The sequence below is a fragment of the Fundulus heteroclitus genome, chromosome 17 (genome assembly GCF_011125445.2).
Source record: "Fundulus heteroclitus isolate FHET01 chromosome 17, MU-UCD_Fhet_4.1, whole genome shotgun sequence".
Lineage (NCBI taxonomy): Eukaryota > Metazoa > Chordata > Actinopteri > Cyprinodontiformes > Fundulidae > Fundulus > Fundulus heteroclitus.
In genome coordinates this window covers 1,552,831-1,578,511 of record NC_046377.1, presented here as the reverse complement: position 1 = coordinate 1,578,511, position 25,681 = coordinate 1,552,831, and the positions used below count along the sequence as shown (strand labels likewise).

At 39.5% G+C, this 25,681-nt stretch overlaps 1 protein-coding gene across 1 annotated transcript in view; it reads left to right on the top strand.

Moving 5' to 3' along the window:
- Positions 1–25,681, top strand: part of rerg (RAS-like, estrogen-regulated, growth inhibitor) — an 81,464-nt gene that overhangs the window by 17,737 nt on the left and 38,046 nt on the right. The window contains exon 2 of the mRNA XM_012867762.3: positions 9,504–9,657. Coding sequence (XP_012723216.1) covers positions 9,597–9,657 — 61 coding nt within the window. The 5' untranslated portion in view covers positions 9,504–9,596. The remainder of the gene's footprint in view (positions 1–9,503; positions 9,658–25,681) is intronic.

The window sequence follows — 25,681 nt, the reverse complement described above, 5'->3', positions numbered from 1 at the left end:
ATCCAGACCAACCTGGGGCGTCTGGAATCCGCCCTTGAGGGGGGGGCTCTGTAACGTTTCTGGCACTGGAGCTGCTGATTGCAATCAGCACACCTGTGTCTGTCTCCACCCTGGCTGCTTAAAAGCTCTGCTCATCGTAGCCTCCAGTGCCAGAACGTCTCTAGCCATACGGTGAGCGCTTCCAGCATTTTTGAAATTTCCTGTCTGCCTGTCTGCCTCTCGACCTGTTTCTGCCTCTGTTTTTTGGATACCTGCCTGCCCCTTTGGATTTGTCTGCCTGCCTGGGTTCTGCCTGTCAGCCTCAGAGTTTGGACTGCCTCACCGTGATTCCGACCCCAGCCTGTCTGTGAGTAATCGAGTTCGCCTGCTCCCCCCCTGTTCTGTCTGTGCCTTCTGGATTTGACCTGGATCTGGACCTGGACGCTCTATCGGATTCCCCCTTGGAGACCGCTGCCTGAACTAAACGGATTTCCCCCTGACAAAGACCCGGACCGGACCTGGACAAAGGAGCTCTGGATAACCCCCTCTCGGACGCCTTCATAACAAGGAGTCAGAGTTCTGCCCTCAGCACGTCCAGGTTAGTGACCTCACTTCTCTCTAACAAACCTGTTAATATCTGCTGGTCACTAACCTGAGACTCTGCCTTCAGGAGCGGCCTGTCGCAGAGCGCGAGCCGAACCAGGGGCCGAGCCGCAGCGTCATAAATAAAGACTGATATTATTTTTGTACTCACTTGTTTTCGGGTATTTCTTGGGTCCTCCTAAATTCATCACACCAGGACCTTCTTCGTCACGTCACGGCAACATCTGACAGGAAATGGTTGAAGTTTGTTGGCTCAAACATAACCCATCGGCTTAGCTCAGTTTACCTAGAAATTTTAACATTTATAATGGATGATAAAATAAGAAAAATCCTTAATTTCAGAAATACCAAATATATTAGGAACAAAAAATATATTCTTAGGTTGTGTCAGTACTAAGTCAAAACCTTTTAAAATAATTAAATAAAGTTTTTTTCCTCATAAAAAAGCTTCACTATGTAAACAATGTTGGTTTTTCAGACCTCTGTTAACATTGAAGGATGATTGTGCTCGACAATTAATAAATATTGTTTACCAACTGGCATCTGGCCAGAATTGTTACTTTACAACTGCATCATTAATTTGCAACAACAACTAAAAACTAATTAACAAACATATTTTTACATTTTGTTATCATCAGGTAAACTCATCAGATATATACAGAATAAACAGACACAAACACAATTTTTTTTATTAGTATTGGGTATCAAATCATAAGAAAATATGAATATAATTTAAAGATGTAAATGAGGATGAGAATACAGTGGAAAAGACAATGGCAGGACATGAGAATGAAGAGGATCCTTGGGAAATGTTGGGAAACTGCATCCAAAACTGGAACTGCAATGAAAAATGGAAAAATTAATAGATCAGTTTCCCCACTGAGGCACAGTAAAGGTCATTTCCATTCTGTCTCAGCAACAGCCATGCGAAATGCATGAAGCATGCAGATACACACAATTGTAAATCAGCTAATCATTTCCTACTCTGCTCACCTGTTCATATACCTGCCTCACTCACCCCCTCACTGCCAGATTGTCTCATCACCTCACTTGTGCGCTGCTGCCGTGATACTTTCAGTCCCTGTGTGCTCAATCAGTATCTGGCTAAGTCTGGTTCTACGAGAAACTCCTGATCTATAAGCATAGAATAGAGGTGGCTGACGTCACTTCCTGTTTGCGGTAAGGCGTATTGTATCACTTCCTGTTTTCACTGCGTGAGCAACGGTTTGTTGCTCCAGATTCTCTCGCTTTTATCTTTAATCTCTTTGCTGCAACATCTGTTTCTAACACATAAGCACTTTTAAAACATTTTCTGTTGCTGCACATCACGCTTGGGAACTCCTCGTGTTTCACGGTTTGCTCTCTTGGCGTGGTAGAAGGGCGCTAGCCTAGCTTTAGCCTAGCCTAGCTTTAGCTCCACAATGGCTTCCTCTCCTACTATTACTTCAGCTTCTCCGTCTCTGACTAAGTCTCCCCTTATCTCCTGCTCTCTGTGTCAGATGTTTAGCTATTCCTCTGCCTCCTTTAGTGATAATGGTACTTGTAATAAATGTAGTGTTTTTGTAGCTTTGGAGGCGAGGGTGTCAGAATTAGAGTCCCGGCTCCGTGCTATGGAAAGACCAGCTGATAGCCGCCCCTCTGCTAGCGCGGAGCCACATAGACCTAGCGTTAGTTCACTTAGTGGTCCTCCAGAAGCACCCGAGCAGCCGGGTAAGCAGGCCGGCTGGGTGACAGTTCGTAGGAAGCATAGCTCTAGATTTCAGCCCCCAGTTCACCACCAACCCGTCTGCGTTTCAAACAAATTTTCCCCACTCAGCGACACACCCGCTGAGAAGCCGATCCTGGTTATTGGGAGCTCAATAGTCAGAAACGTGGCACTAGAGACACCAGGGACCATAGTTAAATGCCTGCCAGGGGCCAGAACGGGCGACATAGAATCTTACCTAAAACTGCGGGCTAAGGATAAGCGTAAATACAGTAAGATTGTTATTCACGCTGGCGGTAATGACACCCGATCACGCCGATCGGAGGTCACTAAAGTTGGTGTTGCTTCGGTGTGTCAGTTTGCTAAAGCAATGTCGGACTCCGTAATTTTCTCTGGTCCCCTGCCTGATTTGACCAGTGATGACATGTTTAGCCGCATGTCATCATTCAACCGCTGGTTGTCTAGGTGGTGTCCTGAAAACGACGTGGGCTACATTGATAACTGGAGAACTTTCTGGGGAAAACCTGGTCTGATCCGGAGAGATGGCATCCATCCTACTTTGGATGGTGCAGCTCTTCTTTCTAGAAATCTGGCCGGATTTATTAGTCCTCCTAAATGCTGACAACCCAGGGTCCAGACCAGGAAGCAGAGCCGTAGTTTAACACACCTCTCTGCAGCTTCTGTACTGTTACCCATCCATTATCCTATTGAGACGGTGTCTTTCCCACGGCCAAAACTTAACAGATCAAAAACTTATCTAAAAGGAACAAATCATAAAAACCTAATAAAAATCAATACGGTTCACCTTGAACCTAAAAATAAAACAATTAAATGTGGTCTATTAAATATAAGGTCTCTCCCTCCAAAGACTTTGTTAGTTAACGAATTGATTTCTGATAAACAGATTGATTTGTTTTGTCTCACAGAAACCTGGCTACAAGAGGACTACGTTAGTATAAATGAGTCAACTCCCTCCAATTATTCAAATTTCCACATTCCCAGATCTGTGGGAAGAGGAGGAGGAGTGGCAACTATCTTTCAGTCTGATTTATTAATTAGTCCCAGGCCAATTAATAACTACAGTTCTTTTGAACATTTAACCCTCAGTTTCCCTCATCCAAGCTGCAAAGCAATAAAACCTCTTCTGTTTGTTGTTTTGTATCGTCCACCAGGCCCTTACACTCAGTTTTTGGATGAGTTGTCAGATTTCCTATCTGATTTGGTGTTAAATACTGATAAGGCTATTATAGTGGGTGATTTTAACATCCATGTTGACACAGAATGTGATAACCTTAGTGTAGCCTTTAAAACTATCCTAGATTCAATTGGTTTTGCTCAAAATGTGCATGAACCGACGCACTCTCGGCTCCATACTTTAGACCTTGTTCTGACATATGGCATTGATTGTGAAGAATTAACAGTATTTCCTCACAACCCTGTCCTATCTGATCATTTTTTAATAACATTTGAGTTTAATCTAACTGAGTTCTCCACCCCCAAAAGAGGGTTCCATTATAGTAGATCTTTATCGGATAATGCTGTATCAAAACTTAAAGAGTCTGTCCCCTTTTTAATATCCTCCGTATTGCAGAAATGCCCTGTAGATGGCAGCAATGTTGTTTCTTCCAATTCACAAATAGATGTCTTTGTAAACAGTATGACTTCGTCATTGCGTTCTGCATTAGACAATGTAGCTCCCTTGAAAAAGAAGGTGATTATTCACAGGAAGCTGGCTCCTTGGTTTAATTCAGAGCTGCGTTCCTTGAAGCACAATGTTAGGAAATTGGAGAGAAAATGGCGCTCTACACACCAAGAGGAATCCTACTTAATCTGGAAGAACAGTCTCTTGTTGTATAACAAGACCCTTCGCAGAGTTAGAGCAGCATATTTTTCATCATTAATTGAGGAGAATAAGAATAATCCTAGATTTCTCTTCAGTACAGTTGCCAAACTTACCCAGAGCCACAGCTCTGTTGATCCATCCATTCCCTTAGCTCTTAGCAGTAATGATTTTATGGGATTCTTCATAAATAAAATTGATTGCATTAAAAATAAAATAATTGGCATCCTCCCAAACATGATTACCTCATCCTCAGTAAGTGAGGCAGCATTGGAGGAATCCTTAGAATCTGCGCAGTGTCTGAACTGTTTAAAAGCAGTAGAGCTTTCTGAGCTATCTAAAATTTTAGCTTCATCTAAACCTTCTACCTGTATGTTAGACCCAATCCCAACCAAGTTGTTTAAGGAGGTATTCCCTCTGATCAGTGGTCCTATTTTAGACATGATTAATCTATCCTTGGTAAATGGATATGTACCACAGGTTTTTAAAGTAGCTGTTATTAAACCTTTACTTAAGAAACCATCTCTTGATCAAGATGAGTTAGTAAATTACAGACCTATATCTAATCTTCTTTTCTTATCTAAAATTCTTGAGAAAGTAGTTGCTAATCAACTATGTGAACATTTACAAAGTAATGACCTACTTGAGGAGTTTCAGTCAGGCTTCAGAGCTCATCATAGCACTGAAACAGCTCTGGTGAAGGTCACTAATGATATTCTCATGGCCTCAGATAATGGACTTGTGTCTATACTTGTCCTGTTAGATCTCAGTGCTGCATTTGATACAGTTGATCACAATATTCTCCTACAAAGACTTGAGCATACTGTAGGGATTAAGGGAAAAGCATTAGGCTGGTTTAAATCTTATCTGTCAGACAGATTCCAGTTTGTTCATGTTAATAATAAATCTTCCTCAAACTCTAGGGTCACTTGTGGAGTACCACAGGGTTCAGTCCTTGGACCAATTCTATTTACTATATATATGCTTCCGATTGGCAAAATTATCAGACAGCATGGGATTAATTTCCACTGTTATGCTGATGACACTCAGCTATATTTATCCATAAATCCTGATGAATCCAATCAGTTACTTCGACTGCAGTCATGTCTTGATGACATCAAAAGCTGGATGACTTTAAATTTCCTGCATTTAAATTCTGACAAGACAGAAGTTGTAATCTTTGGGCCAGAGTCTTCAAAAAATAAAGTTCTTAATCAATCCCTTAATCTGGATGGCATTAACTTGGCCTCTGGTAATAAAGTTAAAAATCTTGGTGTTGTTTTCGACCAAGACATGTCATTTAAATCCCATATTAAACAGGTTTCCAGAGTTTCTTTTTTTCACCTCCGGAATATCGCCAAAATTAGAAACATTCTGTCCAGGAGTGATGCTGAAAAACTAGTCCATGCATTTGTTACTTCAAGGCTGGACTATTGTAATTCTTTACTATCAGGAAGTCCACAAAATGCAGTTCGAAGTCTTCAGCTGATTCAAAATGCTGCGGCAAGAGTTCTGATGAAAATCAACAAGAGGGATCATATTTCTCCAATTTTAGCTTCCCTTCATTGGCTTCCTGTTAAATCAAGAATAGAATTTAAAATTCTCCTTCTAACGTATAAAGCCCTTAATAATCAAGCTCCATCATATATTAGAGCTCTGATTACCCCGTATGTTCCTAACAGAGCACTTCGCTCTCAGACTGCAGGTCTGCTGGTGGTTCCAAGAGTCTCTAAAAGTAGAATGGGAGGCAGATCCTTTAGCTATCAGGCTCCTCTCCTGTGGAACCAACTCCCAGTTTTGGTCCGTGAGGCAGACACCCTATCTATTTTTAAGACTAATGTTAAAACTTTCCTTTTTGACAAAGCTTATAGTTAGAGTGGCTCATACCCTGAGCTATCTCTATAGTTGTGCTGTGATAGGCCTAGGCTGCTGGAGGACATCAGGGTCTAATTTTCTCACTCTACTGATTTCTACTGTTCTTCAGTCTACTGTTCTCCAGTTTTGCATTGTATTACATTGAAATGACTGTCGTCATTTCAGCTTTTAACTTTTTGCTCTCTCTCTTTTTCTTCATAGTAGGTACACCTGGTCTGGCGTTCTGTTAACTGTGACATCATCCAGAGAAGACGGCTCACCCGCTACTACCATCTAATGTAGAACAGATTACTAGATCAATGTGTGCTTCTGTGCTTGTTTGTCTGTCTTGTTGTGTCTCTGTTCTGTCTTCTGTAACCCCAGTCGGTCGAGGCAGATGACCGTTCATACTGAGCCCGGTTCTGCCGGAGGTTTTTCCTTCCCGTTAATGGGTGGTTTTTCTTCCCACTGTCGCTTCATGCTTGCTCAGTATGAGGGATTGCAGCAAAGCCATGTACAATGCAGATGACTCTCCCTGTGGCTCTACGGTTCCCCAGGAGTGACTGCTGCTTGTCGGGACTTTGATGCAATCAACTGGTTTCCTTATATAGGACATTTTTGACCAATCTGTATAATCTGACCCAATCTGTATAATATGATTGAACTTGACTTTGTAAAGTGCCTTGAGATGACATGTTTCATGATTTGGCGCTATATAAATAAAATTGAATTGAATTGAATTGAATAGAACATTTTCAATAAGTCCTTTTTAACGCAACTCTGTTTGGCTGAATTTCGGACTCACCAGCAGCATACGTTACAACATCAAGTTAAAATGTCATACATTTACACAGAAAAATAGTGCATATCTTCTGGTACAAATTAATATTGGTATAAAAATACTGATTTTAGACCCTCACTTTCTCCATTCACTGCTGCTGGTGCATTATTGGATACCTTGCCAAGTCTGCAGTAGGCTGCATCGAAGCAAAACAACAAAACAAACTGTATTTAAAATGTTTTAACTCTCCAAACCCAACCTCTGACTGTGAATTGTTCTCTTGAACAGAAGAGCGTGTCATATTGAGGAGGTCCAATGAACATAGACGGCAGCTGGGGCAGAATCTTTCTGAAGCTCAGACAGCCAGTTCCGGCTTATTCTGTGCCGGGTTGTAAAGGTTGCCTCTATCTACAAATAACCATTTAATTTAAAAATGGTCAAACTGTGTGTTTTTTAATTCCCTCCATATTCATTTAGCAATCAAAAACAATGGTACATGATTCTGATTGCTGGTTATTTTATTGTTTGTTTCTTAATCTGATATGTACAAATCAGTGCATACCCCTGTGCTTAGTCACCTTGGGGGACCCGAGCTCTTTTCCACCAGAAATGAACGGCGACTTGATAAATAAAACTTCTTTGAAGGAATGACTCTCTTACCAGAAACTATACTTTTGTTCTAAGCAAGCCAGGGAAATGGTTACAGCTGTTTGGTGGTAGGACTGCTCTCTTGACAGTTATCGACAGGTGAAAAAGGAATGAGAAAGAGCGAGCCCTGAACGCACACAATATCTATGAATCATCTTTTATTTTCCCAATACAGCTTTCAACAGCTCCAACAACCTGTAGCATCATGTGGTATCTAACAGATTCGAGGACTGCCAACTGCACGTCTTCTAAACTGTAACAACACCTAAACTTCTTGTATTGTTTGGGTTGAAGCGACTTTTAACTGGAAAGTCGTGTTTTTCAGGCTCATACGTTTTTCTTTGAAGCCATCTTTCTAGAGATTTTTATTAAGGCTGCCATCTGTGTTAGTTTTCTTGTAAAAAAAGACATGGAAGAAACCAACTGAAAAACCTTTTGGGTTCAGGACAGAGATTCTGGTGGCCTAGAGGTTAGAGCAGCACAATTGCACTATGAGAATGTTGCAAGCACCTGGTTTGATCCCTGCAGGCTATTACTGTGGGTCCCTGAGCAAGACCGTTAGCTCCAAATTGCTCCCCGGGTGCTATGATAGCTGCCCACTGTTCCCTAAGGGATGGGTTAAATGCAGAAGACAGATTTCATTGGAATGTACAATTGCAATGACAAAGATTTCTTCTTAATGATCTGATGAGATTACGTCACAGCAGGTTGTTTTCTTGCCAAACAGACTTGTGTTTAGTTGTTTAAACAGGCTTCACTTGTGTTGTCTTTTCCAAAGGGCAATTTAAACTCCGTCAGCATCTTCTGCTGCTCCTTCTATCTGCTTCCACCTCCAATCCTCCAGTAAACTACTTCCAAAAGCAGACGGACACCATTCCTGTGTACAGTTTAGTTCAGTGAAGGAAATCTTGGAACATTAGCTTCAGTTATGTGTTTTAAACTTCTACCACAGTTGAAGTTTATTTATCCTTATAAGATTGGATGATGATTAAATATAAATGTTCATTAAAATGAAAAGATTTATGAATATAGTTAGAAATAGTCTTCATAAACAGTTGAATCTGTCCGTATGTGTGGATCATGACTATAGAGAGAAAAGGAACATTTGATCAATTATAGAGTTGTGATAAATTACCAAATATCTGAAAAAATGGGAAGTAGTTTCAGCAGCAGTAGCAATGTGAATGAAACTATAAGGCCAGTTTTGATGAATTTGACAATCGTAGGGTCTTGCCAAGATTATGAACAAAAGGCATGGCAAGGCAAGTTTATTTCTAGCACTTTACCGTAACAAGACAAATACATACACCTGATCACACCTGATAAAGTATGACAGTTCCTTGACTATGTCGATGTCTGACACCTCTGTTGCAGGGTTGTTGTAGTTCCTTACTCTTCAGCATGCATCTGAAAAAGACATACGTATTTATATTTCTACTAGAGCAACATATGCCATGTGGTTTTAGCCCGGTTAAGAGTTAAAGATGACCTAAAAGTGCAGCCTCCATCCATCAGGGCTGATTTGCTGATGTCCACATTTGTTCCCACAAAAACAAGAGAAACAGATTTTACTGAATTGGCTGTGATGGAAGCTTTAATTCGCTCTGCTCATTGTTCAGCTTTTTCTTTTCCACACAGAGCCATGCTGTGTCAGGACCAAAACTATTTTATTACTTAAATGACACAGAGAGATTTCACTGTAATATTTTTTGCCTAGCCTCAGAAGAGAAAGGAACAATTATTTCTTAGCTGGAAGCCCAAAGCACAATTGGGCCATCAAATCTGTTTCCTGGAAACCAATTTCTCTGTACGGTGCTATGTTCAGAAAGATCAAAGTTGGCTTGAATTGTCAAGGATTTGGTCAAATGTTGTACATATAATCAGACATAGCTTGACCCAAAAAATTAAGCGTGGCTCACAAATACCACCGGAAGACAGATCTAGATCATTTTGGGCTTAAAAGAGGGTGGGGGGGGAAGTCAAATGTAAATTTCCTGCTTAAAAAGTTCTGCTGGTATTGCTATGGAGTTGTTCCAGCGGTCATCCTACCATGTCCTGGAGTTAAAATTATTTTCATCAACTTGCCTCCTCAGTTGCTGTTTCCTCCTGCACGGTTTAGAGGATGGTTGGCTGAACTCTGAGCTCACTCACTGGCTCGCTGAGCTTTGCTGGTTGCAGCTGCTGTCATGGCCAAAAGCCCCGAGGTGAAGCTGGCTGTCTTCGGCAAAGCGGGGGTTGGCAAGTCAGGTAAGCTGCGGCCTGTCTGTGTTTGTCTGTGTTGGCTGAAGGCTTGTGGGGCACCATTCCTCTTCTATTTTCTCTACATTTATAGATGTGAACATGCAGGTTTTAATTATTTTAATGCTTAGGGGAAACATATTGGGCTTAAAGGATCTGTGTTTACATATTTATTTGCTCAAAATGGCTCTAGGTCAATTTGTCCTTTCACCATTTTGCATGTTTTGTTGCTATGTCATAGTTGAAAACAAACTTTAGCCTTTTGTAGCCATATATATCATTGTGTAAAAATGCTAAAGCCTCAAATATGTCAGTTCGGCAGTCTATCACAGAGCAATAAATACATTTATATAAAATATTAATATTTATATGAAACACATCAAATATAACCACACTTACTTATAGTAGGCCCTGAGTGCAGTATAGAAAGAGATTTAAATTGTCTAAGTGGGAATGAAAGGTCTCCCCGGTGGTATGAACTGATGTGTGGTTAGTGTGGGAGTCCTATTATTACAAAAGTATGAAATGGTGAAGGGGCAAAATTATCAACATCCGTTAAAAAAATACAACACAATAAGAGAACCAAAGCGTTTTTATATTGACTGAATTTGGCGTCTTAATCCAGATATTTGACTCCACTCAAGCCTTCTCTTTTATTGATTATATCTTTCACATTGGTTAGAAGAACACTACTGTTAAACTAAAAAAACAAAACAAAATAATCAAGCACAATATTAACAAAATACTAATTAGCTTTCATGACAAGTCCAATGAATGACTAATAGAGGTGGAATAAATGAAAGAAACAGCATTAAACACCAATATAAACTAATCAGAAGACAGAAAAGTTCATTGTTAGATGAGAGATGATGATAGGTGCAACAAGCAGGTGATGACTGAGGCAAAACAGATGATGACAGGTTAGTGATGGCCGGTGGCAGGAGTTGACTGGGACAGGCTGACCAGATAATGATGACTTGAAGCGGGTTTGACCAGGTGATGATGACCGAGGTAGGTAGTTGACCAGAGTAGCGGCCGATGAGTCCCCAGAGAGAGCGCAGCGAACGCTTCATCCATACAAGAACACAATGAAGGTGGCGGTGCCCCAAGGCACTAGAATAACCATCTAGTGAGGGCAGGGCGAGCACAGAAACGGCAGGCAGTGCAACACAAACAATGGGTAAGATTCATGCAGGCAGCCAGACAATCTGGGGGAGAATGACCGTGGGAGGCAGAGTCCCAGGTGAAGCAGAGTGATGGTAACTGGGCAGCAGCAGATGAAGCTGACTGAGGTGAATGGACCCAGGAATGGGGAGAACAGACAATCACCCCAATAAGCACAAACAAAAGGCCATATATGTGACACTCTGACTGTCTGACTTCTGAGGTTTACTGTAGGCCGACAGTTTACAGGTATCAAGGTATGCTGAGATAATAAAAAGTCATGGCCTCAAAACAACTAAAAATTTTCATAATACTGTTCCTATCTTTTTATTGAGATGTTAGAGAAAGTGTCAGAGCAAACTGAGCTCTCTTCAGCCGTATGGGGCAAGGATCAACTAATCGCTCCCTTCTTTACTGACAGACTAAAAAAAATAAAAATAAATAAATAAAAACACACAAAAATACAAGTTTTTATTTTTTTCCCTGACTGAACCGTACCAGTAATGTACCGAATCGTTATTTGTTGTGTACTGCTTTTTTAGATTTTCCATCGTCAATCAGCCGTATTATATTTCCCACCCTTTCTGTCCAGAAAGAAAAAAAAAAAGTCTGTTTGGAAATATTTCAGACAGTCTTCGTGTGGACTCTTGCAATTCTAGGGAAAGAAATCACGTCATACATTTGTGTGTAAAAATATGTGAGAATCATGAAACAGTATTTCTACTCAAAATAATCGTACCCATGAGAATCTAATCCTGGCCAATACCCAGGAAATGAAACGCATTATGTTTGAAGCTACAAGTTGGAGGTAGATAAAAGATGAAAAATATCTTTTTTTTTTTGCTCTGGACTAGAAAATCCTTTTTATCTTGCCAATCTGGATCCCTTACATAAAGAAGTTTCGGTCAAGTTAAGAGTTTCAGGACTGAGGGTTGCTCATCAGCTCATGGCATATTTTTGTCTGCCTCATTTGTGTTGCTAGTGTTGTACCTTTACCATCAGCACATTCATGCGTCCCTCTGTTTATGTAGTCATTATTACAGTAGGTGGTTGTTTACCGTCCCCATGTAAATGCCTTCACTCCCACAGGTCATTAACAATTGCTGTCAACATTCCTCCATAGGCTGAGGCAGCTCAGCCTCAGCTGGTGTTCTGTACATTTTCCCCGCAGTAATGCAGAACGTATTTTTCCAGGAAGCTGCAAAGACAGATTGCTTTTGCATAGAAGTTGGATGACAAAAAAAAAACATGCTTCTGGATTCCTTCCACATCAAAGGAGGCTATTAAGATGTCAGTGGAGGTTAATTCAAGTGCAGTTCAAAAAAGCATGATTACTGAGCGGCGAGGCTGTAAAAAATTGCCATCATAGCTGACACTGTCATACATTAAAGGCAAAACTTCTTCAAGGTTTTGAAATGGTGGAACTCCAAATTGGAACTCGCAATCAAAGCTCATCTCTGCCTGACGGGGTCGAGTTTGTTCTCCAGAAACTTGTCAGTTACCTTAACAACCTGCTGTCTGCTCTAATCCATCACTGGATACAGAGGCTGAAGCCACAGTGAAAGCAGGGAGGAAACAAAAAAAAAAAAAACAGCTGGGGGGATGATCCAGCTTTGGCCCTTACTGTTATAAACCGCTTATTTTCCTTCAAGAAAGAACACTCCAGTGAATGTTATTGAATTTGAAGACCGGGTAAATCATTGTTAGCGCTTATCTAATTTCAGAGCTCAAACATCATGGAAAGAAAAAGAAGAATACACTACTGTCTGTTTTCACGGGCTGATATAGCCCCCTCTTTCCGTAACCTCCCGTTACTTTAGAGATATTTCATGATCTCCCAGTTATTCATCAAATGAAGAAAAAAGAAACGCAGCAGGTGTATCAAATCCATTAGATTTAAATACAGTCTGACTGCACCAGATCACAAAGATCCATGATGAACAACATTACCCTTGTAGTCGAGTGTCAGCTGTAGTGCAGCAGTGCTGGAGGCTATGCTAACATGTTTCTCTTATTTAATGCATGAGGGTCAATAGCCATAGGCCCATTTTAGGATCCTAAGGTATTTTACTGTGTTCTATGGCCTAAACTCTTTCTGATTAGATGTAAGCCTGTTTCCGATCCTCGTTTCGTTCTGTGATCTACACACATTCATTACACCATGCAATCAATGACTGACGATCTCCCCAGCATGGGGGTGTAATTGACCATCCATTGTTACGCTCTTGATCCCGCTTGGGAGGTAAGCATAAAGCCATAACCACCATGAACCATAAAGCCTCCGTTATGGATTCACTTAGCGGTTGATGTGAGAACATCCAGCCACGCCAGATGTCTTCTTGTCATTTATACCTCTGATTGAGCAAATTTATAGCGCTGTTGTTCTTTATTTTAAACAGTAGAAAGTACTGCAGATTAAAAATTCTTTATCCAATAAGTGGTAGCAAGACAGGTTTAAAGAAAGTGGATCTATAATACAACTGTAACTCCGAAGTTTGGCCTCATAAGTGTAACGTTTTGACAGTCTTTATAAGTTTATCAAAGATTCTGTGTTTACATTGAACAATGCATACGCTTGTAAAAACGGACATGCTCTCAGATGCTTGGTTAGGGCCACGCACACTATGCGCAGACATTGGTAAAATCAGGATCTGCATGATTCTTCAAAGCCATCAGTGACACTCCCTAAAAACATCCTGTGTGAGTGGACTTTAGGCATGCGCGATGACATACAATGTCAAGTGTAACAGGTGTAAGGGGTATAAGGCCCGAACGGGCTGAACATCCTCTGTTCTGACTACAGCTGGGAGGGACCACTGAGAGTAGACTGGGATACTGGTGAGTGCTTTGGTGTGGATGAGGAACCCATGGGAGAACCCTGTGCATGTTAAAAGGAATAAGAACAATATGTGCTTTCTGGTCAGAGGCCATGATAGGACACCAGAGTAGCACCTCATATTCGTTTTAAGCTAATGCTCTTTTGAAACTAATACCAGCACTCTACTGTAGTTAATGTGCTGTGGGTAAGTAAAGTGATTTACTGCAGCATGTGCATCTCTGCCGTCACCTAATCCTTCTCTCATTCCCTTTACTTTTTTTCACATAGAAGAGCAGAACCCAGCAGAACGATGGCAATAGTTTCTCACATTTAATGCTACGTGTAGCCCCGGTGATCCCTTCAACAATAAGCCGCTCTCCTCTAAACATAGAGCTTTAATGGAAACTCGCAGAGGCTAATGTATCGGTTTTTCAGTTTGCAGACTTGTGGTTTCAGGCAGTAAATTAAACTCCCACATCATAAACAATGTAGCAGGGAGGGAAAACCAAACCCCTCACATTAGACATATTTACAAGTTGTTTTGTGCCTATGTTGGAGGGAGAGCACTGTTTTCTATTTTATTAATCTGTAGTAACTGCAGTGTTATTCAGATTTTTATACAAACAGGAAGGTTGGCTTTGCTTTAGTGGATCATTAGATTCTACCTTCATATGAGAAGTTAAGATGCTTCTAACCCCTTACAGAACAGTATGTTGTGTTATTGCAACACTTATGGACTTATAATAGTGTCTTGGCAAAACTGTACCCCTTCAGTGTTAAATAGCGCTCATTAGTTAACCTTTTAACATTATACTGACTTTGGACAACACTAGCACTGTGGCGCCAGTGGTTCCTGCTTTATTGGGAGTCAGAGGTGTTCTCGCTTCTGGGAGATCATCTCTAATCGTTGCCTCCATACCTGCAGGGTGTTTCTGTCTTGCTGGGGGGATTTCCAGGCCATCTGTGATGCTCTGACCTGGACTCCTGCAGAGCTCCATTGTACTAATAGAGAGCAGAGCGCATTAGCTCCAGTGTGGCTGTTCTGGCACTTTACTGATTTTCTGTTTATTGACTCAGCAGTGGAAACTGAGCAGAGGAAATAAGAAACATTTAATCTATTAGGATCCTTCCAGCTTGGGCTCTACTATTTGTAAGTAAAGAGGGGCTGTGATAAAGTATCTGCCCCCTCAGAGGTTTCTTCTGTCTTTGCATTTTTTTCCATACTTAATTGTTTCAGATCATGAAACAAAGTTTAGAATCAGTCAGAAACGTTTTTAAATACATGATTTTAATTAAAGAAAAAAGCTTTTATAAATCAACCTGGCCAGGATGTGAAAATGTAAATAGCCCCTACCTAACAATTAGCAATGGATCTTTAATGTTGCTGGGGAGAAACTATGTATTACAGGGCCTGTGTGAGGTCATGCTGAAGAATTTCAATTGGATCCTGATTTAGACTAAGCCAGTCAGAAACCTTTATTTTGTTTTTTAAGCCATTCTAAAATTTAATTGCCAGTTTGTTTAAGCTTGGGTTAATGAACATCAGTGATATAGTCAAGACCAGCACTTCTATGACCAAGTCATTAAAAATAGACATGTATATTTGGACACAATTTTTTTCTAAAAAAAAATAAATAAATGTATTATTTAAAGCACAAGTTGCAGAATCAATAAAGATCCATTCTTCAACTAAAACTACTTCTGGGTATTAAATAATCATCATAATAAACTAAGAAAGATATTAGTAAACTGGTGCAACATTTGTAATGAGGGTCAGGGAGGAGTTTTCCAGTTCTTTTGATGCTTGAATGCCTGGTTGCGTAAACCTCCCAGTAATTTGTGCATCTACTGTGTCTAGGATGCAGTAAAACTCTTCTCTGTAAAACCTCAGAGCTGTAGGTTGGAGCTGTAACTTAGAGTGTTATACATTTGGCTTGCCAGGCTATGTCACTTAGACATTGCTCTGTAAATTTTGTAGATTAATAGATGTCAAAATTGTCTTTCTTAATTACATGCCAAAATTGTCTTTTTTTTTTAGATTAGCACTGGATAGCTCGCTTTTTGAGATCTTTTACCCGTCCTCACACTTCCAGACAAGTTCTTTTAAAGAGATCTCTTGATTCTACAGATCTGGAAGTAATCAAGTCTGGGTGTAACTAGTGAAACTGAAAGTAACCCTTCAAAAATGTAGGTTTAGCGTAGTTTATTCTTGATTTAACAAGAGGGTAAATATATTCTCCCATTGAGCCATTATAGTTTGTATATCGTTTTCCCTTTAATAAATGTAATCATCATTAGAAAATTGCACTTTTTTGTTAAGCTTTTCTCTGTCTGATATTCAAAATCATGTTATAATCTCAAACATTTAAGGTTATTAATAAGTTTAACATAAGAAGTCTATTTCGAGCCAAATCATTTTCAAGGTTTAAAATGTGTTGTCACAACAGTATTTTACAGGATGCCTGGAGGTTCTTTTCCAAAATCAACTTAATATTTTACAAAACACCAACTAACTTGCACATGTTATTTCCCCTCATTTCTTTAATGGGCATGAAAGCCAAAAAAAGAAAGAGAACAACGTGTTGCCAAAAAGGAAAATGATAACAATGGGATAACAACGGAATGAGCCAGCATGTGTTTGCCCTTGAAATACCAGAGAACCATGAATCAGCCTGATGTAGAACGTAAACAGTAATTCAGAGGGCAGACGAGAGAAACAAAGTGACAAAACAAGTCAGACAGACAGCCACTGAGATATTTTTGTCTCTGTTTTTACATTAAAAACAGTACCAACAATATGCCTGAATTAATGTGCTGGTATGTTATGAACTGAGTACGCTCCACTGACATATGCAGCCTCAAACTGAGATAGAAGACAGTGCTATGCCCTAACGTTGTGGAACCATCACAGCAGGTCTACAATGGGCCTCCTGCTGAAAGCTGCTGCAGCCGATCTTCTCAGAGCACTGCTGATGTGATCTCGCACCTTTCACAATCCAATAGATCAAGAAACACCTTGAATTGACATCCACCATTGGTCCTGAGCAGGGTTTTTGCTGGCCGCTATCAAGCAATTACATTTTTTTCAGGCAGACTTTTAACCTTTTTTTCATGCTGAATGAGTTAATACCTGGGCATTATGTTGGTGACTGTGACATCTCCACACTCTGCTGTTCTAATAGTAGCATTTGCATATACTGTAGGCATGATGGAAAACAGCGCTGAGGTTTCAGTTAAATGTCAAAAGAACTAATTTCTTTCAGTACTTTCATACATACGTAGTTCTTCTCCATCCTCCCCCACTTTCCTTTCTTCTGCCTGCAGGTCCGCTGCCTGCAGCTTTCCTTTCTCCTCTGACAGGAACACAATGTCTCTGACATTCATGTTTCCTGTTTAAACTTTTCAAAAAGCCATGTGCCCGGGCCAGAACTCCTGTGTCTTTCTGTTTAGCTGGCACACACACACAGAGTTGGCTAAAACTGGGCTGTGCATCATATAGGACATACACCCTGGAGTGAAGGCTCACCGGGGTTTCTTACCAGGACTAAGTCCACCTTATTAATCAGTGGTCTCGTGACACACTGCACAATGTGAGCCCATCAATGAAAGACATTGCATCACAAGTAGGCGGCTGTCGGGGGGGTTGAACTTCTTTCATCTGCTGAACTATTTTTAAAATCCACTTCTGACTCCCCTCAACTACAGCTGATTGTCCATTTTTCATTCATGAACGCTGAAGGCTGCCTGCTCCTGGCCGGTGTGTGAATCATCACAGGTTATATTTTTATACTTCTAGAAAATGAAGAATTTGAAGATGAGCTTTTGAATTCTAAAAAAATTGTCGTATTAATTAGAATCTTTTCAGCAATAAATCTTTTTTTTATATATAGAAGGTTATGATTAATGCTTAACATCTAGGACCACTTTTAGTAATAGTTTTTCATGGCTGATATCTGCCACATGTTTTGTAAAACAACTTAAAAAACATCTTTTTTTTTTTTTTACATGAGACAAATATGAAAGATCTAAGGTTAAAACCCAGACTTTTTTCTCCCCAGAATGTCCAGACTGGAAAAACCTCCAAGTATACGTTCATAGCAGGTCGACCACCAAGCTCCAACTCAGAGCTTCCTGGCAGACCCGTCTCTTCACCTCTTTCCTATTGATAAACCTCACCAGTATACTAACAAAACCAATTTCAGCTTTTTGTGTCTTAATTGGCGTGACAACCAGAGAGAAATGGAACATTGATAGGCAAGCCAATTGAAAGCTTTACCGTATGTGAAGATTATGTGAAACTTCAATTTACACCCTTTTGTACTTGTATATTTGTAACTACAGTTGTATTATGTTACTATCTACATCTCCTGTGTCATTCACACCTGTCTGTTTTTTCTCACCTTGTCTTTTTATCACAACTGTACTTTCTTTCTTCTTTAACTTGTTATTGTCGCCTATTTTTAGTGTGTGTCTTCAAGCTTTTATTTGACATTTGCTGCTTATAGACTGAAATAATGCCCACACTTAGGTACATATAAAAGGAATGATCTATCCTATTCAGTAAGGTTCTATTCTATTTGCTCAACTTATCATTACATTAACCTTTTGAAATTTCCAAAAGACCTTGCGCCGCTCTATTTGGACTTTCATACCCTCATGCTATGACTTTCTGTTTCTCATTTGCTGCAGATTTCTGCAGTTGTAAGGCATAATGACTGTTCTTCCTTAGTGACAGTAGCTCCGCTCATAAAAGGTCCTTATTCCGAGCCGGGCGTTGTACAGAGGACTCCACCTTCATGCCTGTAATCAGAGAAAAGAACATTCTCTAAGGTGTGCTTTCAAACATATCCGCCCTAATCTAGGCCTGCCTTTATGAATAACTCTGTGGCGCTTTTGTTGGAGGCTAAATTAAAGGGATGAAAAGGTTGTTTGGATCCTCACGCCCTTTCTGATAAAACCCCAAGAGTGACAGCTTTTGTCCTTTTACATATGCGGAAATGGGATCCAAAAAAAAAAAAAAAACTCCACGGTGTTCCATTTTATAAAGTCACAGGGCCCCGAGGAGAGTTACTCCTACCCCTGCTGCCTTTGTGAGTTTGTGAGCTCACCCAAAGTGAACCTGGGGGAGTTTATCTGACCTTTACTGTCATTCAAAATGAACTCGATATCCACCGTTGTGTTTACACAAAGACATTTCAACCTTCAAAGTGCTTCCAAACAAAGGCTTTTGAAAAGGTGAGCGATTATGTTTGTTGAGTTTTTGTTACCTTTGATATATCTCAATCTCCTAAAAGTACCATAAACTATCAGAGATGTGTTTTTCTCACCTGACTGACTTTTTAGAACCTGTCTGAGGTTCTATTTGATAAAATAGAAATTTCAACAGCTTTAGAAGAACTTGAAAGAATCAAAATGGCTCTTTAAAATGTAATTCTGCATCATAGAAATGTATTTATATCCTTTCAGCCACAAGAAGGCGTTATTGTTATCACTGCAATATCGTTTAAGGCTGAAACAATTCTTATATAATGCGAGTAACTTTATTACTAAAATTCTTTGATGTAAATTATTTGCCTTGAGGCATCATTTAAATTCTGTTTACGCGTTTAGAGCACTGTGTTCCAGCCGGGTGGGTATTTGTGTTGCACATGTCTCTCACCTCTGCTAATGAAAGCCTACGCAGCTTCTACATGGATGCTAAGTGCAGTTATCAGCTATGAAGGGAGACAGCAAGGGGGAAAAGGTGCAGAGAAAACCACAGAAAGTGTACTTCTAAAGTAAATTAGCACTCCATGATAGTACGTCTTCCATGCTGTAACATCTGAGCAAGAAACATCAACTGCAACGGCTGACCTCCCCGTCCCTTACCACTTCGAACGTGCCAATTTTATCGGGTTATGTCAGAATAATAGATAGAATACCCAATTACTAAAATAAACATTACCTACAGCCCTATTATAATAATGTAAGTTACAACAACAAGGATGATAATCACATTCTGCAAGGTGAAATTATTTATTTTGACTTTCTTTGAACTTCAAAGAGATAATCTTGGACTTGTATGTCAAATGGAAACTGATAAATGACTAATTTACCTAATTTAAAATTAGGTATTAGGATGAAGCCTATCAAACTGGCTCCCTGTTAAGTTTCAAATCAGTTTTTAAATTATTTTATTTGCTTTTAAGTGCCACAATGTGCTGGCCCCTTCCTATTTATCTGAACCGCTCCACCCCTATATACCTTTGCGTGTTTAGATCAGCGGACCAGATGCTTTTATCTTTTCCAAGTCTTTTTATAAGTCCAGAGGAGGCAGAGCTTTTGCAGTTCTGACTCCTACATTGTTGAATGGACTGGCTTCAGACAGGCTTAATCTCTTGATGTTTTTAAAACTTGCCTGAAAACACACTTTTTTCCTTTGGCTTTTAACTCAGAGTGAGTTTTTATGTGGGTTTCAATTGTACTTGTTGTTTTGTTTTGTTTCTTTTGTTTACGTTATAGTGTGTTTTATGTGTATATATATATATATATATATATATATATATATATATATATATATATATATATATATATATATATATATATATATTTATGTGTTTATGTGTTTATTTTTTGTGCAGCACATTGGTCAACTTCAATGTTGTTTTTAAAGTGCTCTCGAAATAAAATGGTATGGTATGGTAAACTTGTTGAGCAGTTTTATTTTTTAACCAACTATAAAGGACTTGATTTCATATCTGTTTACAACAAGTAGAAAAAAAGGAAAGCAGACTCTCAGTAAAGCATCTGCACTGATTACACCTTCCATCTCATGAGATGAAATTGTGTGTCTCAAACCCACATTCACTAACGAGTTTAGAGACCGAGAGCAGAAAACGATGACTCATGCCCCGATAATCAGCCAGCTGTAACTGGATCAGGGGACCCATAGAGATGCTGAGATTTCTTCAGTTACAACTGGTTTTGGTATTTTGAAACCTATACACGATGCATGTTACTTTCACTAGATGTATTTTTGTCTTTTTACTTACGTTGATATTAGGGATAAATAAAATTAAAATCGGTATAATTACAAAGCAGTCTAAATATTGATTAATATATTCATTTTGAAATAAAAAACTTAAACCTCACAATAAATGATCTTCTTAGCTACAGCAAGTTAGATTAAAAACATTAGCTTTTCTCAAATTAGGTGCTCCGTTTAAACCAGAAACATGTGGAAGTAGGTGGAACATGTGCATAAATCTTCTATTTTGGTGCTATGACTTAATCAAACTTATTAATTGTGTATTTTTGGTCATATAAAAATGACGGGTTGCTTTTCAAGATATTTTTTCATTCTGTTACCCATTTCCAAGAATAGTCTGAGTGCAAAACCAACAGAAAAAAACTTTGCATATTCACATAACTGGTCCTAACAAAAGGCTACATTGATATTATCAGTTATAACAGACTCAATAGCAAAGGGTCTGGACCCATCCAGACATACCAGCAGTTTTTTTTTTTATCAGGAGTGCACCACAGGTCATGCTAACGACAGTTCTAAGTGTGGAAGTTGTTACTGAGGAAGATTGAGCAAAATTTACCATTTCCAGAATCAATGAGAGGGTCGAAAATGAAGTCAGAGAAGCACAAAGGCATACTGGGCTTTTACTTTTTAAGATGGAGTACAGTTTCAGCAGATAACAGGAAGGCTGAATATCCATCCATCCATAAGCAAGGATACTCACGTATAAGGCAACAATTCTAAGGCTGAATATGTTTTAGCAATGTTGCTCCATTTTATCTATATATATCTATATGTTATGAACCATGATGGATTTGAAAATGATGGCTGCCTTAGGAAAATCTTACAAGACATGTAGAGATCTACATTCTTTTGGTCCTACATGCTGGCATTTCTAGTTATCAATGCTGAGCATGCTAAGGGTAAGGTATAAAGCCCTTAATAATCAAGCTCCATCATATATCAGAGCTCTGATTACCCCGTATGTTCCTAACAGAGCACTTCGCTCTCAGACTGCAGGTCTGCTGGTGGTTCCTAGAGTCTCTAAAAGTAGAATGGGAGGCAGATCCTTTAGCTATCAGGCTCCTCTCCTGTGGAACCAACTCCCAGTTTTGGTCCGTGAGGCAGACACCCTGTCTACTTTTAAGACTAATCTTAAAACTTTCCTTTTTGACAAAGCTTCTAGTTAGAGAGGCCTAGGTTACCTTGAGCTACCTCTGTAGTTTTCCTCTCCACTGTTGCTTTCATGCATGCTCAGTTGAGGAATTGCTGCAAAGCCATTAACAATGCAGATGACTGTTCCCTGTGGCTCTATGCTCTTTCAGGAGGAGTGAATGCTGCTTATCAAGAGTTGATGCAATCTACTGGGTTTCCTTAAATAGGAACCTTTTTGAGCAATCTGTATGATTTGATTGAATTTGACTTTGTAATGTGCCTTGAGATGACATGTGTTGTGAATTGGCGCTATGTAAATAAAGTTGAATTGAATTAAGGATTACAAAAAAATTATAAAATTGTTAACACCTTTTAAAATATCCACTCTAATGTGTCTGTCATTGCCTAAAAATAATACTAATACAATTGACAGTTAGTTCTTTCACTTAAAGAGAAACATCTGAACTGTTCCTTTAATTGTGGTTCTTCAGGAGAAATCTAAATTGGCTAAAATTTGTATCAGCCGACCAAATCTAACTAGACACTAGAAATATGACGCAAAACTTTTTTTCAGCAGCAAAGACGTAATTGAGAATAACTCAAGTCATTATTTACACAGTTACTTGATTTTACTCAGAGGCAAACAGAAACAAGCACTTATTTTCCATAACTTTCCACCACCAAATAGCTTCAAGCAGCTGTAGCTGTTTATCTGCTGTAGTGAGACAACAGATTAACCTTGTAACACCATCAATTATTGAAGAAAATAAAACTGTTAGGACTGGGGTTTGCAAAAGTCGCCCTTGTACAGTCATGGTTCAGTTTTTGTCTCATTCGGGTTTTTTTGTCCAGTTGGTTTTCTAAAATCTTTCTTCACTAAGTCAGCAGAACATACAAAGGATTGTGTGAAAGAACAGATACGAACACCATTATTAAAAAAAGGAAAACTAGCTGTAATGTTTTAAACAGGGTAGCTGACTGTTTGCGGTCTGCTGAGCGGTTTGTTTTCTTTCGCCGCGAATCTGATTCGGAGCCAGTGATTGGCCATAAATTCTCCTGATCTCCAGCTGACACAAAATGAACTATTTGTCCTCGTCTGGCCTAGACGGCCACACCATTAATCGTGGGAGATGACATGTTTACTGTTGCCTTGTGTGTTATCGTTACACGGCTGACTTTGGACTTCCCACATCCGTTGTTCGAGAGTAAGGTTCCTTGGGAGAAAAAAAACTGAAAGCAGGCTGATTGGTGAGCTGCAATCTGATGTGGAACGGATGAGAGATGTATGGCTTGATTTCTATCTAAGTCTGCAAGTAAAAATAGGTTGGATTTTTTGCTCTTGCTCCACAGAGACTCCCACCTACCCCATTGACAGATATATCTATATCTATATATATAGATATATGCTTCTCCTTGTTGAGACAAGGCCTTATGTCTATTATGCAGGTCTAACAAGACTCCATGCTTGGGTTTGGGATTCAGATCATCCCCCAGGGAGGGAATGGTGGTGACAGGAACTCTGGGAAAGGTCTGGGACTGGGAATAATGGTCTGACCCACTGTTCAGGAAGTGGTGCATGTGATTATGTTGCTTTTGTGAAGATAAAGAAAACAAAACCCAACAATCAACAGTTCAGCCAAGTTTGTTTAACATTCAGAGATGCCCAAAAGTGTTAAATATGATTTGGTCTGCTACTAAAGACTGAAGCAAAGCAAGGAGACAGACCTGCAGGGCTGTGGAAAACTATTTACTTCCTGACAGAATATTTCCGCCTTTGCCTCTTTGTTGCAGATGCTTCAAATCTCTAAATAAATTGTAACATCTGACAAACATAACCCAAAGAAATGCAACTATTATTATCTCATTCATGAAAGAGAAAAAGCTATTCAACCCAGTGTTTGGAAAAGTAATTGCTGCTAAACTGGAAACAACTTGTGCCGCCCTTGACAGTCTTGTATACACCTGTGGAGAAACCCTGGCCCACTGTTATTTGCAGAATTATTTTAATACTCATTCAGATTTAGGTCCAGACTTTAACTAGCCTCTCCAGAGCCTTAATTGTGTTGTTTTTGAGCTAATGTGCTTTGGATATTGAGACACAAAGTGGATGTTTAGACGTTTGCTTTCAGGACTCACTGGTTGAGAGTAAAATAATTCATGGCTCCTTCAAATATGACAAGCTGCCGACCATCATATAATCACCACCACCATGTCTAACTGTCAGGAGGATGTGCTTTTTGCGGAAATGCTGTGCAACAGCGTTTTTCAAAAGTCCTAATGCTTTGATGTTTTGATTTTGGTTATGAAGGCCTTTATGGGTTTTTTTTCTGCAGGGGTTTTGATTGGGAACTCTTCCACAAGTGTCATTTTTACCCAGTGTTGTTGTTGACTCATGAACAACAAGACTGAAACACTGAAACAAGTGAGGCCTTCAGTGATTTGGATGTTTTCCTGTGTTCTTTTGAGACTCCCTGAATCCGATTTTTTTTTAGAGACGGTTTTGTAACTCTGTCCAGACCGACAGCTGATAATGAATTTGTTTATCTGCTCTTCAATACGTTTAGATTAAGGGCATGGCGTGTTGCCTCTCAAGATAGTATTTCAGCCTAGATTTCTTCATTCTGCAGATCTGGTAGTAATCAGACCCTGGCATGGCTTGTGAAATTGAACTTGTTTTCCTAAAAATGGGGTAGATTCCAGTTTCACATTAGGCCAGGTTGGTTTGGATAGTAATGAAAAAGATGAACCAACATAAAATGGCAACCATTCTTTCTAACCTCTTTTTCTGTTTGCTGCTTCAGTCTGTTGTCTTGTGGCTGTTTCTCAATTAGCATAGCGCCAAGTCTCACAGGGTTGTTTCCTGAGCATTTATCCTTGAAGGTTCAACAAAGCTGTCTACATGACTAAAAGCTCCCATGATGTTGTTTGCTTTAACTACTGATGGGATTTTCTGAAAAGCGTTGAATCAATAATTAGAGGAAGAGAAAATGCAATCTCCAATCCTACCATCAACGTCTCTGATAAGAAGTGGAGGGGATATGGATTAGAGGAGAGGGCTCAATACATTAGTTCTGATCTCATGGTTTTCTGACCCAATAATTAGTCTTGCACTAATCTAACTGCATGACAGGGGCGAACAAAAATTGAGTTTTGTTTTTTCATTCACATCAATTCTCCACTGCACACCTTTAAAATGTGTGCACTTTGACAAAACCTTGTTGTTCAAAGTTTCACAATATTTTTGCTACAGACGGTTAAATGGTTAATGGACTTAATTTGTATCACACTTTTCTAGTCACACCAAGCACTCAAAGCAATTTAAACTCTAGCCTTATTCACCCAACCATGCTCACAAACATGCACAGATGTATACCCAATGGTAGGCAGCTAGGGGTTAAGTGCCGTGCCCAGGAGGACATCAACATGTGGCAAAAAAACAGCTGGAATCACACCCACAAGATTCAGATTGCAAGACAAAAATCCATTGAGCCAAAGCTGCATCCTGATTGCAGAAGTTAAAGTTGCATACTATTATCAGAACCAACCAGCTGCATAAGCATATAGGACAAAGTCTACCTAAACGTACCAATAAAATAGAGCAATCACAGTACTGAATGTAGAAATAACATTTAGAACACCTTGAAAACTACATGGATTACCTGCTATTATTTCAGAAATCTGTCAAAACATAAATTGTCTTCTAGGTGCTTTAAGAAGCACAGTTGGGAGTTCCACAAGGATTGAGACAGTGCACAAAACTTTCTCAGCGATGTGGTGGGGGTTTAATATAGTTATAGAAATATATATTTTGTTATCTCTTGAATGGGAAGTAGGTTGAATGTGATGGGGGCATATCAATGGCCTGGACTTTGAGGGCACCACTGTGGCTT